This window comes from Oryctolagus cuniculus, chromosome 10, assembly GCF_051225735.1.
Source record: "Oryctolagus cuniculus isolate XC-2025 breed Fujian yellow rabbit chromosome 10, ASM5122573v1, whole genome shotgun sequence".
Classification (NCBI taxonomy): domain Eukaryota; kingdom Metazoa; phylum Chordata; class Mammalia; order Lagomorpha; family Leporidae; genus Oryctolagus; species Oryctolagus cuniculus.
The window spans coordinates 94,257,449-94,274,695 of record NC_142876.1 but is presented as its reverse complement, the minus strand read 5'-3'; the positions used below and the strand labels follow the sequence as shown (position 1 = coordinate 94,274,695).

General features: G+C 48.5%; 1 protein-coding gene across 2 annotated transcripts in view; it reads right to left on the bottom strand.

Annotated features, from left to right (window-relative positions):
* Positions 1 to 17,247, bottom strand: part of ARHGEF3 (Rho guanine nucleotide exchange factor 3) — a 336,416-nt gene that overhangs the window by 231,306 nt on the left and 87,863 nt on the right. For both annotated transcript variants that reach the window (XM_008260822.5, XM_008260823.5), the window contains exon 3: positions 6,668 to 6,734. In XM_008260822.5, coding sequence (XP_008259044.1) covers positions 6,668 to 6,734 — 67 coding nt within the window. The remainder of the gene's footprint in view (positions 1 to 6,667; positions 6,735 to 17,247) is intronic.

Genomic DNA, 17,247 nt, shown 5'->3' with positions numbered 1-17,247 from the left:
AGCAGGTCGCAAGAGCTAAATGAACGAACTACATCATGAGTGCTTTGTTTTAATTACTTTTGACATTTTACAATACTCTAAAATGATTTGTTAGGACAAACAGTCCGACTTTGTTTAATCGTGTGTGTTTTCTCTTCTGTCCTGCCTATTCTGATCCATTCACTCTTTTCCTTTTGGGTTTCCAAATGTGCACTGTGCCTCCTGAGAATTCTTTGTACATTAGGGAGGTTGGAATGAGAGGGAGGGAGCAGACATTTTCCCCATTTGTAAATAATTTCAAGCTGGAGTTCAAAAAATGTGCTGCCCAAGAACATGAGCTTTGGAAATACAGGGAGTTCAGGTTCAAATCCCAGCGGCTCCACCATTTACCTGTTGTGGGAGGCTGGCCAAGCTCCTCCCCTTTCTGAACCCCTGGGGAGGCAGAAATCCCGGAATGTGCATCCCCCAGTACTCCCCTCCCCTTGACTGTGGGCAGAGCCCAAGAATGTCAGAGGACAGCATTCCAATCAGAGCTCTGGGTGGGCCCAACCTAACCCAGCGGGAGGCTCCTCCTGAAGCCAGAGAGATGGGAAGCAGAGAAGGCTGTGGCAGGTGCAGCATTCTTCGCTGCTGGCATTGAAGACAGAGGGGCTCCTGGCAAAGACCTAAGTAACAGTGACCCCGAGGGGCTGGAAGTGACCCCAGCTGACACCTAGCAAGGAAGTGAGGACTTTCTGACAAGGAACCAAGTTCTGCCTACTACAGTCTAAGTGAGCGTGGAAGGGGACCCTCAAAAAAGGTCCCAAGCCCTGATACCTTGACTTCAGGCTCAGAGACTACCAACAGATATCCCAGCCCGTCCCTACCCGCTGTTCTACCAAGCTGTGAGCTCATGCAGGGGTGTGGTTTACGCTGCTGGAGTTCTGGCAATTTGTTACGGAGCAACAGAGAGCCATCCTCCTCGGCTTCCTCACCTAAAAGGAGAATGAGGCTCACCTCTTGGGACTTCCTGGGAAGTCACATAGGACTAAGGAGCTCAGCCTGCGTCATGTAAGTGCATGTCAGGGGGTAGTTACTGGATTAATAGAGTTATTACTGTTGGTTTCAGAGTTACCATAACAAAATAAGGTAAAAAAAAACAAAAAACTTTTTTCTATAAATATAGGATAGAAAATCAAAATATTAAAGTCCAAAGGAGCAGAAGAGAATTAAAAGCAATTCTGAAAGCAGGCTCTAGGCCTGGTGGTTAGACAGCCTCATCTCACATCAGAGCACTTGGGTTTGGGTCCCAGCTCGGTTTCCTGCCAACAGAGACTCTGGGAGCAGTAATGGCCTAAACAATGGGGTTCCTGCCACCCAGCAAGAGACCTGGATTGAGTACCCTGGCTCCTGGTTTTGGCCGCAGCCTAGCCCCAAAGTTTTAGACTTTTGTGCAGTGAACCAGTGGATGGGAGCTAGCACATTCCCTCCTTCTCTGCCCTACCCCACCCCACGTCTGTCTGTCTCTCTCTCTCTCTCTCTTTCTCCCCATGTCCCATCCATGGCTGTCAAATGAAAAAAATAGGTGAGTGGGGGATTATGTGTGAAGAAAAGTTTAAGACAGAATGTTCCGGCCGGCGCTGCGGCTCACTAGGCTAATCCTCCACCTTGCGGCGCCGGCACACTGGGTTCTAGTCCCGGTCAGGGCGCCGGATTCTGTCCCGGTTGCCCCTCTTCCAGGCCAGCTCTCTGCTGTGGCCAGGGAGTGCAGTGGAGGATGGCCCAAGTGCTTGGACCCTGCACCCCATGAGAGACCAGGAGAAGTACTTGGCTCCTGCCATCGGATCAGCGCGGTGCGCCGGTCACAGCGGCCATTGGAGGGTGAACCAAGGGCAAAAGGAAGACCTTTCTCTCTGTCTCTCTCTCTCACTGTCCACTCTGCCTGTCAAAAAAAAAAAAAAAAAAAGACAGAATGTTCCTTTGTTTCTAAAGCAACCCAACCCAAGCCACACTCTCAGCTTCTCTCCAAGAACCTGAAGCGCCCTTGGGCACAGCTGCACCCCTTGCTGGGCAGAGGAAGGTAAGCCCAGAAGGTGGGAAATGCCCAGGACCTGGGTCTCCTTAGCCAATAGTGGGAACTCGGGCCCAACATAGCCCGCAGTCAGGAGCGACGCCAGCCCAGGGAAGGGCTAAGCCACTTGGGAAGCAGAGCGCAGGCACGAGGCCACCATCATGGGCACTTTCTCAGCCCCTCTGGAGACAGACACTCAAGCCAGAAAACCACAAAGGCGAGTGGTAACACCGTGAGGACGAAGGTGGGTCTGCTGGGGGCGTTCCCGGGGAAGGTGGAGGGGCATAGTCCACGCCGTAAGACCTCCGTTACAGTTACTGCGGCAGCAGTGGGCGATAGGGAAGATGGAGAGGGGCACGAGTCAGACAGGAGCCAGTGTCCAGTGCTGCGCGGCACAGGGGGTGACTGCGGGTGGAGATGGCCTGTTCTCTGCTGTCTGAGCGGACAGAAGGGCTCGAAGGCTCCCACCACACTGTACTGACAAGGAGAGGGAAACGCGGATTCCGTCAGGACACGTGGTACACACGATTCAAACGGCGGCCTGTGCCTCTTCAAGATGTACAATTCCTGTTCATCAACAGTTTAAGTATTTACGGAGATGGAAATGCTAATTAACCTGATTTGATCTTTGCACACTGAATATTTATGTTGCTTTATCACATTGTACCCCATAAACAGGTACAATTAGAATAATCTTAAAATTACAAAATAAACACAATCGTTTTGAAATCTCTCTTTTCCCAGGCTACTTAGCCCCTCAGATCTTATCCCCCTGGGGCTCCTTTCTGACTTCCTGTCTAAGGCAACGTGTTTCCTTCCCCTCTGGTCTTTCCCAATTCTTTTCTCACCACCGCTACTACCCCCACACTCCCTGCCCCACGCCAATCCACAAATGCTCAGGACTGGGTGAACAAACAACAAACACAATCCTTCTTCCTGTATAAGCCAAAGAGGAATGAAATTGCAAATGCTGATTGAGGGTGTCTCTGTGTGGACATAAATAGGAAAGATCTCCAGCACTGAGGATCTGAACCTTTTTTTTCTAAAGAGAGAAGAAACAAAGAAGAAACAAAGCACCCACGGAAGCACTAGGGTGCACATGCACGCACCTGCCAGGCAAACCTCAGGACTGGAAGTGTATGCCGTCTTCATCCTGGCGTTCCACGGCCTTGTAGTTCTTCAATTCAATCACCACAAGAACCCCCCAGCTGGTTGGGTTCCCCTTCCACCCCACTGTGTCATTGAGGAGTGACTCAAAGCGTGAGGGAAACCAACTTGGCCACAGAGGAATCAGGCAACTGGCCAGGCCCTGAGCCTTCTCCTACTGGTCTATGACATCAATGTCAGTCTCACTGTACCAACAAACCCCAAGCCCAGAAGCCATCAAAGTAAAGATAAGAAACCGAGACCAACACCACAACTGACCTAACCCCCACCACTCTCCACACTCAAACACTGCTAACTCTGGGAGTTGGCAGAAACCTAAAGTCAGTGTGGCACTGGGTTCAGATACCTACTTGGTTGAAATTAGGCAGCAGTGTTTGGTTGCTTGGTTGCTTGGTTTCTTACAGAGAACTACTGCTCCTATCTGCACATGATTCACTCCCCAAATTCCTATGAAGCCAGAAGTCAGAATCTCAATCCAGGTCTCCCATGTGGGTGGCAGGAACCCGATAACTGGAGCCATCATTGCAGCTCCTGGTGCCAGCACTGTCAGGAAGCCAGAGTCAGGAACCAGAGCTGAGTATCAAACCCAGATATTCGGATATTAGACGCAGGGTGAGTATTAACCACTAGATCAAACACCAGCCTGCTGAATTACTAATCTTAAAAGCAATCATTGCTTTATGGAGATTTGGCAAGGCGGAGGCAGACACAGGGTCATACAAACCATGGATGTCTCTAACAGGCTCCTCTGGGCAGCAAGGTCTGTAAAGAGGAGTTTAGGTCAAAAACTCACAGACCCTTTTTCAAGGGGAAGGAGTTGAAGAGGTCTTGTGACCATATGTGGGGTAACATATGTTTCCTGAGGTATAGGACCTCCAGTGCTAAACCAGGACAGTCCCCAGGCACACTGGGGTAGTTGGTGGCCCTACATGGACTCACAACCACTGGCAAATGACCACTACTTGGTCAATCAGCAGTTTAAAGGTCACTGACTTTGGAAGATGCTATGAACTCCATCAACTCTTTATGGATTCTCCATGGATAGCAACACATCAAAGGCACTGAGAAGTCCTGAAGCAGTGAATATATGTAACTTACTACACTCAGTATGTCTCAAGTATATTTAATCACCCAGGTCTTCTTTCAAGGAATGGTTATGATCATTCAACTGAACATACTTTGGGAAATGGGGATCTTATCCAGAAAACTGTCAATGATTTAGGAGGTATCTGACTTGTATTCAGTAAGACACGCCCACCTACTTCAGCAGTTTCTTTTCATACTTGATCAAGAGTATCTTATAAATTGCTAAAGTAGTGCCAAGATCTGTATTTATTTTTAATAAAGTATTTGGGAAAAAACTGAGCTCTATATAGGATTGTTAAGTGTGATTAGCTCGGACTGGCGTGGCACAAGTAGGTTAACTCATTGTCTGCAACACTGGCATCCCATATAAGCACTGGTCTCAGTTTTGGCTGCTCCATTTCCAATCTAGCTCCCTCCTAATGTGTCTGGGAAAGCAGCAGGAGGTGGCCCAAATGCTTGGGCTCCTGCTACCCAAGTGGGAAACCCAGATGGAGTTTCAGACTCCTGGCTTTGGCCTGGCTCAGCCCTGGTTGTTTCAGTTGGGGGGGGGGGGCATGTACCAGTCGATGGAACATCCGTTTTTCTCTGTCTCTCTGTAACTATGCCTTTCAAATAAATAAATCTTTTGGCCAGCACCACGGCTCAATAGGCTAATCCTCCACCTGCGGCGCTGGCTCCCTGGGTTCTAGTCCCGGTCGGCGAGCCGGATTCTGTCCCGGTTGCCCTTCTTCCAGGCCAGCTCTCTGCGATGGCCCGGGAGTGCAGTGGAGGATGGCCCAAGTCCTTGGGCCCTACACCCACATGGGAGACCAAGAGAAGCACCTAGCTCCTGGCTTCAGATCAGCGCGATGCGCCAGCCACAGCGCACCAGCCGGGGCAGCCATTGGGCCATTGGAGGGTGAACCAACAGCAAAAGGAAGACCTTTTTCTCTGTCTCTCTCTCTCTCTCACTGCCAACTCTGCCTGTCAAAAAAAATTTTTTTAATTAAAATAAATAAATAAATAAATCTTTCAAGTGTGATTAGTGGAGGGCACTGTGGCACAGCAGGTTACACTTGGGAAAACCTGCATCCCATACCAGAATACCAGCTTGAGTCCTAGTTCCTCTGCTTCTGATCCAGCTTCCTACTAATGCACCCTGGGAGGCAGCAGGTGATGGCTCAAGTGCTTGGGCCCCTGCCTTTCATGTGGGAGACCCAGAAAGAATTCCAGGCTCCTAGCCTAGCCCAGGCCTGCTTGTTGTGGCCATTTGGGAAGTGAACCAGTAGATCAAAGACCTCTCTCTCTCTCTCTCTCTCTTTTTGCTTTCAAGTAGATGAAAAATAAACACACATTTTTAAAAATATGGTCAGAACCATTCAGAATCATATTGAAAAGATTGAAGACTTGAACTTGAAACCCAATCTAAAGCCAACCTGTGGCTTTTGTGTCAGATGGATGTGATTTATCTCTTCATTCATTAGTTCAACACATTCATTAGGCTGGAATGTGCCAGGCACTGTGTGAGATCTGGGGATACCACAGTGAACAGGAGAGAGTGACAAGGTCTCTTCATTCTTCATGCTGGGGTCTCCAATCTTCAATCTCAGTAAGTGCTGACTAAGCAGCATGATGAGAAAATGCAAGGGTACACAGGAAGGGCCCAAAGCTCAGCCTTGGGGCATGGTCATAGCAGCCTGCAGAGGAGGTGAGAGCAAGGCTTAGACTCAGTGCGTAGATGAGTGGGCTGGGAGGAACGCAGTGCCGGACGAGAGACAGTGCTGCGAGCAGAAGGAATACATCCCAAGGCCTGCAGGTGAGGCAGAGCTCCACAGACGCACACGTCTGCTGCAGAGGCCAGCACTAGAACTCAGGAGAGCACACAGCAGCACTCCATACACCGTGACTACTGATTATTATTGTTACTGTCAAGGAAGACAACCTTGTGTCAGGAGGAGCTTGGTCTGACCCTTTCAACACCTCTAAGAATCTCTCACTTTCTACCTGGGGTAACTTTGTGATTCCCTGTCAGATATATGGAAGCTCACAGACATCTGCAAAGCGGAGCCCCGCTGAAGGCACAGATCCACAGACTGCACACTTCTCACTCCTTCTTCCTTCATTGCACACAGGCCCCCTCCAGGTCCCAGGGGAAACAATCCTGAGCCGGCCTCTGTGCCTCGCACACCTGCTGACTTCTTTAGCAGCAGCTTCCCGTGGCCACCCCCAGTGGGTGAGAGCTGGATATTTTACTGGAACCACACCCCCTCAAAGGGCAAAGCACAGGCACTTGGCTGGTGGAAACTTCTATCAGGAAAACCAACCGACAGCGACCTCTGTAGCGGCCAGAACGCAGGCCCAGAATCAGACACTCAAACGCAGGGGCCACCCAGGGCAGAGACTTACCCCTCGGAAATGCCAGGCTTTGGGCGAGGGAAACATAGGAAAGTTGTTCCGCCGCTGCCGTTTCGGCCTAGAAGAGGAGAAAAGACGACAAAGTCAGTATTCATCGGGCAGACATCTGGAAGAAGTCATTGGCTATCAAACAGAAAGATGCTTGGAGGAACACCCAGGCAAATGAGGCAGCTCAAGTTGGCTGCAGCGCTCAGCGGGCAGGTTCTCTCAAAGCTCCTTCCTGATGCCCAAGCAGGAAAGCCTCACTCACAGTCCACGGTCCTGCACTGCAAAAACAAAATTGAAAATGAAATCTGGATGCAACTCCTGATCTATGTCTTTCTTTCTCACACACAAACAGCCCCCATGTGGATGCCACCAGGCGATGTTGACAGCTCCAGCTCAGCCCTGGCTGCACACACACTGGGGAGTTCCAGCCTCTCCACCAAGGGCACACGGGAGCCACAGTGGGTACAGCCCCAGGATGGGACAGTAGTATAGAGCAACAGGAAACTTGGCTTCCTATGAACCAGTCTCCATAGAAGTGATGGAGGCAGCTTATATCAGGTGAGTCGGGGCTGGGGGGGGGGGGGCTCCTGCCACCTGGGGAGCACCTGATTTCCATCCTTTAAGTTGAATCAAAGTCTATAACCTGCCAACATACTCACTGGGATACCTTTTTTTTTTTTTTAAGATTTTTAAAACTTTATTTAAAAGAGTTACAGAGAGAGGTAGAGGCAGAGAGAGAGAGAGAAACATCTTCCATCCACTGGTTCACTCCCCAAATGGCTGCAACAAACAGAGCTGGGATGATCACAAAGCCAGGAGCCTGGAGCTTCTTCAGGTCTCCCATGTGGGTGCAGGAATCCAAGGACTTGGGCCATCCTCCACTGCTTTCCCAGGCACATTAGCAGGGAGCTGGATCGGAAGTGGAGCAGCCGGGACTCAAACCAGTGCCCAAATGGGATGCCAGTGCTGCAGGCCAGGGCTTTAACCCTCTGTGCCACAGCACCTTCTGGGATACCTTTTTCAAGGTCTCGAGGAATGATAAATTGCTCCCCCTACAAATGTGATGTCCACCAGCATGGACATTTAGACTCCATGCTTGCTGAGAAGGGTCCACTTTGGACATTTCCCGAGATGTTAGTCACTGATAGACCAAGAGGGTGTGTGTGGTTGGTTATATGACAGTCACCTTGACCTTGACCTCTCTGCTGGCCTCAGCAAGGCAGGAAGCACATGGTGACAGTGCACAGGCTTGGCGCAGGTGAGACCTGAGTAAAATCTTAGCTGACACCATGACACACAAGAGTTAAATACAAGGTAACTATGGTACCAGCAGCAGCTAACAGCTATTAGGTACGTACAAAAGCCTATGCTAATATTTTATATAGTTAGTCTCACTACCTTGTGAACTAGAGTTCATTAAAATCTAAGATCTAGGAATATTAAGTGATCTGATTATGATCACATGGGTGACATCAAATCCAATGGTGTTTATTAACTGTATGACCCTGAACATGAGGATTCATTTATTTTTTTAAAAATATGTTGGGGCCAGGGCTGTGGCATAGCAGGTAAAGCCGCCACTTGCAGTGCTGGCATGCTTTTTGAGTTCCGGTTGGAGTCCCGGCTGCTCCACTTCCAATCTAGCTCTCTGCTATGGACTGGAAAAGCAGTGGAGGGTGGCCCAAGAACTCGGGCCCCTGCACCAAAATGAGCAACAGGAAGAAGCTCCTGGTTCCTGGCTTCGGCCTGGCCAAGCTCTGGCCATTGCACCCATCTGAGGAGTGAACCAGCAGATGGAAGACCTATTCTTTCTCTGCCTCTGCCTCTCTGTAACTCTTTCAAATAAATAAATTAATTTTTATATATACATATATATATGTTAAGTGTACACATTTATGGGGAGGTTTAATTTCTTGAACTGTGGTTTCCTGTGTGCAAAACTGGGGAAGCAATACCCACTCTGCTGAGGGAAGATGAGATGAACACTCGCACCCCAGGTCTGCCCTTGCTCAGCTTCCACCAGACGTCAGCACAACGCCCCTCCCCTCTCTCACAAAGCCTGGCTCCGCAGACTTACAGAGGAACACAAAAGTGGACCGGGGCAGGCATCTGGCACAGCAGTTAAGATGCCCTTGACCTGCCTGTTTTCCACTTTGAAGTGCCTAGGTCTGCTCCTAACTTTAGCTTCCTGTGAATGAGCCTCCTGGAAGGCAGCAGGTGACAGCTCACATAGTTAGGTCCCTGCTGTCCGTGAGGAAGACTCAGACTGAGTCCCAGACTCTTGGCTTCAGCCTGGTCCAGTCCCACTTGTAGAAGGCATTTGGAGAGTGAACCAGTGGATGGGAGATGTCTCCCTGTCTCTCTGCATCTCTCTTTCTCTGCTTTAAAATAATGACTTACTTTAAAAAAAAAAAAAAAAAGAAGAAGAAGAAGTGACACAGAGGGCCAGGCAACTTCACAAAAACCTATGGGGTCCCCAACCTGATGTGCCTTTACATCAGACCCCACCTTCTGCCTCTCCTATGAATACCTATGAATACAATAAAAACTCAGGCTAATACCATCACAAGATGAACAGACAGCACCTGCATGGTTATGTAAAATTAATACCCTTCATTATTAAGTAACATGTTGGTCTAAAAATCTCTCCTTTAAAACAAGAATGTGGATTTCAACAATTCTTGTGGTTTATCAGGTTCAGCTGACGCTTGCAGCACTGGCAAGCCATATGGGTACCAGTTCATGTACCCGCTGTTCCACCTCTGATCAGTTCCCTCCTAATGTGTCTGGGAAAGCAGCAGAAGATGGCCCAAGTACTTGGGCTACTGCCATCCAAGTGAGAGACCCAGACAGGGCTCCTGGCTCCTGGCTTCAGCCTGGCCCAGCCTTGGACATTACAGCCATTTGGGAAGCAAACCAGCGGGTAGAATGTATCTCTCTTTGGCTCTCCCTTTCTCTCTGCTAACTCTGCCTTTCAAATAAATATATAAAATGTTTAAAAAAAATTTTTTTTAAACCCAATACTTCTCCATGAATGCTGCGCCATACCCTCCCAGGTGCTCACTGGACTTTGCCCTCCCAGTTATTTGATGAGCTTCTGCTCCCAGGGCAACAGGGGGAAATGTGCCCTTGTTTCACACATTGCAATCCACACACCAACATAGCTCCTACCAGAGATCACAATGATCAACAGTAACGCAGTCACAGGTGGGCCAGGTACGAAACTTCACCCACATAACCTATGTCAACAGTAACTTTATTAGATAGGTTATTATATTATGTCATATGATAACTACATAATAATGGAGTTTTATATAATATTTACTACAGGTGCTCTCTGACTTACAGGGCTAAACTTGAGATTTTTTGACGTTACAGTGGTGTGATAGTGAAACCTATCCAGTAGAAACCAAGCTTGGAATTCTGATCTTTTCCCAGGCTAGTGACACTCATGTTGTTGGATCCTCTCTCCTGATACTGGGAAGGGACAGGCACGACAGCTTCCAGTCAGCCCCAGGGTCATGAGGGTGAGCCACCAACACTCCACAATGTGCCGTGCTGCTAGGCCCAGATGTCCAGTGGATTAGGGCTATGAAATGCTTGTTCAGCTTAGGATGGGTTTGTTGGGATCTAATTCCTTCCTAAGTAAAGGCCATGTGTATGATGATAATAATCGGGATATGACCATTACTCCGTTTTACAGATGAGATAAAATGAGGCTCACAGAGGTTTAAACCACTTGTAGAAGTCACACCTTCATGGGTGGCCAAGCTCTGGATTCAGAGGGTGCAGATCCTCTCAAATGGAGAGAAGCCCCCTCAAGTCTGGCAGGGAAGGCTTTGGAAAGAATGCAGCCTGGGATTCCCCACGGGAGGGCAACGGTTTAGCAGAGCCTCAGCAGTCCCAGGCCTCACGGCCCAAGAAAGAGCACCAGGGCGAGCCTGTCGGCCAGGACACTCCCAGGCCATTTGAATGTACCTGTTACAGTTGGGGAACCCACTGGGAGGCTAATGGGGAGAAAGGTTGTCCCCAATGTTTGGCTCACACTCCACTGACATGCCAATGCCACCCAGGCCTCTGGCTCTTTCACACCAGCTGGGGTCCCGTTTAGCAATTCTAACCTGAGATTTAAGTCTCCTGATGGTTTCTTCCCACTCTCCAGCCAGACCCTACCACCTAGGTGGCTTTAACAGACAGCTCAAGGGAGCAAGGCTGGTGAGAAGGCTCCTTCATGAAGCCAGTGGGGGACTCTGACAGCCCAAAGTACACCATGCTGGAAGCCACCAAGGCCAGGTCCTCACCGAGACAAGTTTACCCAATCAGCCCTGGGTATACTTGCTCTATGTCAGAAGCAACTTCTCTGCACAGTCAACAAAAATCCAAGGAAAAGAAAGATGCTTGGCTCTGCAGATTTCCCAGATACAGAGACAGGAGTCGGGCTTCTGAGCAGGGCTTGGAGGAGTTTGTAGCCTGTGTCCAGCCCCCAGGCCCCTCCAGGGAGCACAGTGCACATGCATGGTAGGAAGCACCACCCTGGGTCCAGGCAGCAGCTTCCACAGTCTCACAGATGCCAGAAGGACGATGAAGACCAGCAACCAGCACCTCCACAGAAGGGCTGCTGGGAAAGCCAGGAGTTGGGTGAGCGGCAGGAGAGACACTGCTGAGTGGCAGGGAGCTGCCGTTCTGCAGCAACCCTACATGAGGCTGGAAAGCAAAGTTGTCCACCCTGCGGGGAGCTTACTGGAGAAATGTGAAATACCCACAGCAGAAGGGAAAAATCCAGACTCATGGTGTGTTTAGGGAAGGATCGCGAATTCAAGGGCATGGGTCTGGAATCAAACGGAATAAGGTGGGTAGCAGCACACTGCAGAGTTAGTGCAAGAGTCCCTTCCCACCCCATGACAACAAATGGCACTCATCACCTTGAGAAGGGGGTTAGCAACCGTTTCCACAACAGCTCCGGGGGCAGTGGGTGTTCAGTGCAAACACTTCTGTGGCCACTGTTAGCTGGGCACTGTGAGGAGCTGAGAGCCCGGTGCTTAGGGGAGAAGCAAATCAGCGTCCTAACAACCGCCCCCTATCTCCTATTATATCTTGCCTATTCTCTTTCCTCTGAGCCTTTACTTTCCCACCTGCAAAGTGGGGATGATAACCCCTCTTTACAAAATTAAAGGACTAAATTAATGTACTATAGAAAATATTGCACTTGGCACTGGCATTGTGGTGTGACTGGTTCAATGGTCCCTTAGGATGCCTGTGTCAGGTTCCGGCTGCAGTCCCAGCTCCTCTGCTTACAATCCAGCTTCCTGCTAATGCACGCAGGAGGCTGCAAGTAATGCCCCAAGGATTTGGGTTCCTGCCAAACATGTGGGAGACCTGAACAGAGTTCCTGGCTCCTGCCTTCAGCTTGACAAAGCCTCAGGTGTTTTGAGCAACTGGGGAATGAACTGGCAGATAGACAATCTGTGTGTGTGTGTGTGTGTGTGTGCCACAGATAGACAATCTGTGTGTGTGTGTGTGCGTGCGTGTGTGTCTGTGCGTGTCTCCCTCTCTGAAACCTTGCCTTTCAAATAAATCAATCTTAACAACAAACAAAAAATTAAATGTTTATTGGAGAGTCTGGTACTTAATAGGGACTCAAATCATCTATTATTGTTATTGTTATTATGAGAAGACTCCTTCTTTAACTCAGTAAGAATGAATGTATTTTCACTGTTGAGACTCACAATGGAGGGCCAATGAAATTTACAACTAACTCTTACAGTTTAGTTCACTAAAATGAAGCCTCCAGTGTGCTATGAATATTTGTGTGAGGCAGAGACAACAGCCACAAATCCAAATATGGTATTACCATAAAAAGAAGCTCCCGCTCCAATCTCCGCCTCCCTTTCCCCTTCCCAAAGATCACTGCTTTGGCCAGCATGTTTTCTATATTGTAAATATTTTAACATCTGAATCCCCACCCCACAGCATCTTGCTAGCAAAACTTTTGTTTTGTTTTACTTCTATCCATGAGGACAGTGGGGACTGAGGGAAATCAAACAGCCACCACGATAAAAGAAATCCGTACTGAATATGCCACCACCTGAGCCAGGTCTCTTCATGCTGGTTGGACCCCTAAGCAGGTGGATAACATCTCACACTTCCTTGTTATTTCAGTGCATTGTGTACACAGTTGAGGATGGACTGGCAGGTGTTAAGCCAGGTGAGGACCCAATTCTTGGTGGAGAGAAGCTCATGCTGGAGAGCTGACGCTCATCATGAGGCTGCTCTGGCTCTGAAACAAGAACCCTAGGGCACAGCCCGGCTGAGTGTGGCTCACTCAGCTTCATTCTGCTCACGCCCTGGCTGCCACTCCAACTCTATTGGGACAACTATGCAGTCACTCGTTAAATCCTCTGCAACCTTGCTGTAGAGAATGGATCTTGAACAGAGCTCTCATTTCTTTTTTTTTCTTAAAGATTTATTTATTTCTTTGAAAGGCGAAGTTACAGAGGCAGAAGTAGAGAGAAAGAGAGAGAGAGAGAGAGAGAGAGAGAGAGAGAGAGGTCTTCCATCTGGTCATTCACTCCCCAAATGGCCGCAATGGCGGGAGCTGGGCTAATCCAAAGCTAGGAGCCAGGAGCTTCCTCCAGGTCTCCCACATGGGTGCAGGGGACCAAGGACTTGGGCTATCTTCCACTGCTTTCCTAGGCCATAGCAGGGAGCTGGATAGGAAGTGGAGCAGCTGGGACTCGAACTGGCACCCATATGGGATGCCAGCACTGCAGGTGGTGGCCTTACCTGCTACGGCACAGCACCAGCCCCGAGCCCTCACTTCTAAAGATGGGGTCTATGTTCTGTTCCCAGGGGTTCACCTGTGCATCTACTCACTAGTATTTCATGAGCACCTACCATACGTGAGACACGGTGCCAGGCATCAGAGACAGGGCAGTGAACAAGACAGGGCCACATCCTGCTTTGAGTCCTCACAGCAGGATAGGCAGATGTTCCCTCTCCCCATCCCAACATGGTAAGTTTTTTTTTTTTTTTTTTTTTTTTTTAATCAGCAGTAAGGATTGATAAAGGGACTCAACCAAAGTTTGAGAACCCAAAAAGGCCTCTTAGAGGAAATGAGACCTCTCTGAGACCTGAGAGAACAGAGAGACTCAACCAGGTGATGGGAAGGAAGAGAGCAGGGAGGCCGAAGATAAAGGGTGCCAAAGAGACAGGAGGGGAACCCCACCCACACACGTGGAGGCAAAGCCGACCAAGTTAAAAAGGAGGTGGGAAGGACACCAATAAATCCTCTCAGAAGGAGCTCAAGCAACAGCTGTGAGAACTAAAATTAGAAGGCCCTCAACTTTATGCCATTACATCTGAAAATTTAAACAAAATGCCCAATGTCTAGAAAAATCTAACAATAAAACTGTCTCAAAGAGAAGTAGAAATCCTGACAAGCCCTAGCACGCATAAGGAAGTAAAAGAAAATACCAGGCCTAGGCAGTTTTGCTGAATTATAGCAAACTTTAGAAAAAAGAAAAACAAACAAAAACCCCTAGAGCCTTCCGATCTTACACAAACTGTTCCACAGGAGATAAATAAGAGTTAAGAAATACAGTACACACACATGAAGAACTAGAAGACGTGACAACTGACATGTGTGCCAATAAGGAAATAGGTTAAAGGAAACCATGTACATGCTGTTTAAATTTTTATTTATTTGTGTGTATTTATTTAAAAGGCAGAGAAAGAGAGAGACAGAGATCTTCCATACACTGGCTCACTCCCTAAATGCCCACAACAGCCAGGACTGGGCCAGGCTGAAACCAGGAATCTGGAACTCAATCCAGGTCCCTCACATGGATGGCAGGGACCCAAGTGCTTGAGCCATCACCTGCTGCCTCCCAGGGTGCACAATCACAAGAAACTGGGATTAGAAGTGGAAGTGGAACTCAAACCTAGGCACTGCAGTATGAGATGCAGACATCTCAAGCTTCCTCTTTGCCCCTGTGTCAAATGCCCACCCATCCCCATATTCATTTCTGACAATAGAAGATCATACAGGTCCATATGGCATATTAATGAAAAATCTCCAAAAAGAAGGAAAAACAAAGAAAATCCAGGTTGCAGGAGATACGATGGTGCTGAGGAACACACAAAATAATACTACATTGTTTATAGCCACAGATACATGTGGTAGAAATGTACAACCTTAGATGAAAACTCATCAACTACAGACAAGTGATCACTTCTGGGAAGGGAGGGAGATGAAAGGGCCTGGGATGGGACACACAGAGGCCTGATGGCTTCATCTATGCCTGTAATGTTTCCTTTGCTCACATACAGACACACACAGACACAGTCAGAAGCAACTATGCCTCCACGTTGATGTTTACATACACATACAGTGAGTGCCCAGATGCCACACAAACCTAGAGTCAGCTACGTGTACGCAGAGGGCAGGCCCTGGATGGACACTGACCACCACCACTGGGGGTGGGCAGCACCAATGTGGACTTTATCTTCAATCATTATCTTATCTTTTACAATGAAATTATATTACACTCATCATGAAAATTACAGTAACATGTTAAAGGGGGGGGTGTTGTCAGGTGCAGAAGAAGGCAGAGTGGCAGAGACATCTTCCATCCGCTGGTTTACTTCCCAAATGGCCACAAAAGCCAAGGCTGGGCCAGCCCAAAGCCAGGAGTCTGGAACTCCATCCAGGTCTCTCATGTGGGTGGCAGGGGCCCAAGCACTTCAGCTATCATCCCTTGTCTGCCTAGGAACATTAGCTGGGAGCTGGATCCGAAGTAGAGCAGCTGGGACTTGAACTGGCACTCGGATATAGGATGGCCAGCAGCCTTGGCTTAACCCCCTGCACCACAATGCGGGCCCCTATTGCAGAGTTTTAAATCAGCGGAGAGTGACATGATGAGATTTGCCTTTTAGAAAGATCCCTCTGGTTAGAGAGAAGAGAGAGTGAGTCGAGAGCCCGGAGTGCAAGCAGAGGGACCAGCTGAGAGGCTGTGGCAGACGTTCAGACCCGGTAGCCTGTGCCGTGGTCATCTTTAAGACTCTGAAGGCACGGAAGTTGCAGGTGTCCATTCTCCATCCTTGGACGAGGAAAATACACTGCTCTGTGTATAAGTCACTGGTGATCAACCAAAATGTATAAACTGAGACCCCCGTGAAAAATGAGACAGCTGCCAAATTTTTTTAGCATTCATCTGAATTCAGGAACATCCCAAAGAGCAAGGTATTTCACAGAGGCTTTAGAGAAGACATATCTGGAAAAACCACGGGAAATGATCCTCAGGTCACAACGTACACGTGACCTACTGGAAGAGATGAGCAAACGAGATCCTTTCCCAAAGGCAGAATGTCCCAAATGTCTGTGAGCTGTCACTCATATAGGACTACACTCTTCAAGAATGAATTAAAGAGATTGAAATGATTTTTTAAATCCGTAAGATAGTTGTGGTTCATCTTTTGTAAAGTGCCTGTTCAGCTCATTTATAGAAAGACTTTTTTTTTTTTGCTTTTATTGATGTATGAGAACTCTTTATATATTCAGAACAGCACATGCAACAAAGTGTGTGGCACACATCTGCTCCCACAGTAACTATATTTAAAAAGCATAGATTAAAAGTGTATTAAAAGATACATGGAGGGGCCAGCACCATAGCACAGTGGGTTAATCCTCTGCCTGTGGCGCCGGCATCCCATATGGGTGCCGATTCTAGTCCTGGCTGCTCCTCTTCCAGTCCGGCTCTCTCCTATGGCATGGGAAAGTAGGAGAAGATGGCCCAGGTGCTTGGGCCCTGCACCCACATAGGAGACTGGGAGGAAGCACCTGGCTCCTGGCTTCGGATCGGCACAGCTCAGGCCGTTGTGGCCATCTGGGGGGGGTGAACCAATGGAAGGAAGACCTTTCTCTCTGTCTCTCCCTCTCACTGTCTGTAACTCTACCTCCCAAATAAATAAATAAAATCTTTTTTTTTTTAAAAAAAGACACGTGGATAAAAATATGCTACAGCCATTCAACAAAAATACGATTCAATCATTAAAATATGAAGTGCTAATACATAGAAGAACCCTGAAAACATTACACAGAGTGTAAGAAGCCAGATACCGAGCCCCACATACAATATGATTCAATTAACCTGGGCTGTTCAGAACAGGCAAATCTAGAGTTAGGGAGTGGTTGAGCAGTTGCCAGAGGCTGGGGTGGGGGGGGTGGGGGCCAGGGCGCAGCTTCCGCTGAATGGTACAAAGCTTCCTTTGGGGGTGAAGAGAAGGTTCTGGAATCAGCAGCAGTGACAGATGCACAGTACCGAGGATGGACCTTACGCTACTGAATTATTGTGTGTTAAGATGGTCCAGGTGAGAGTGAGACAGGAGACATGTACATAGACACTTCACATACACTCAGTGGCAAGATCCTCATGGATTACTAGTACGGAATAAAGTCCTATTCACTGCCACTCCAGGAGAAAGAATTCTGTCAATAAAAGCCAAGCGCAAACATGGGGCGCAGTCTGGGACTGGATGCAGATGGCTAAGTCTTTATCAGCCCTTGTGAGAAACCAGTCCCACAA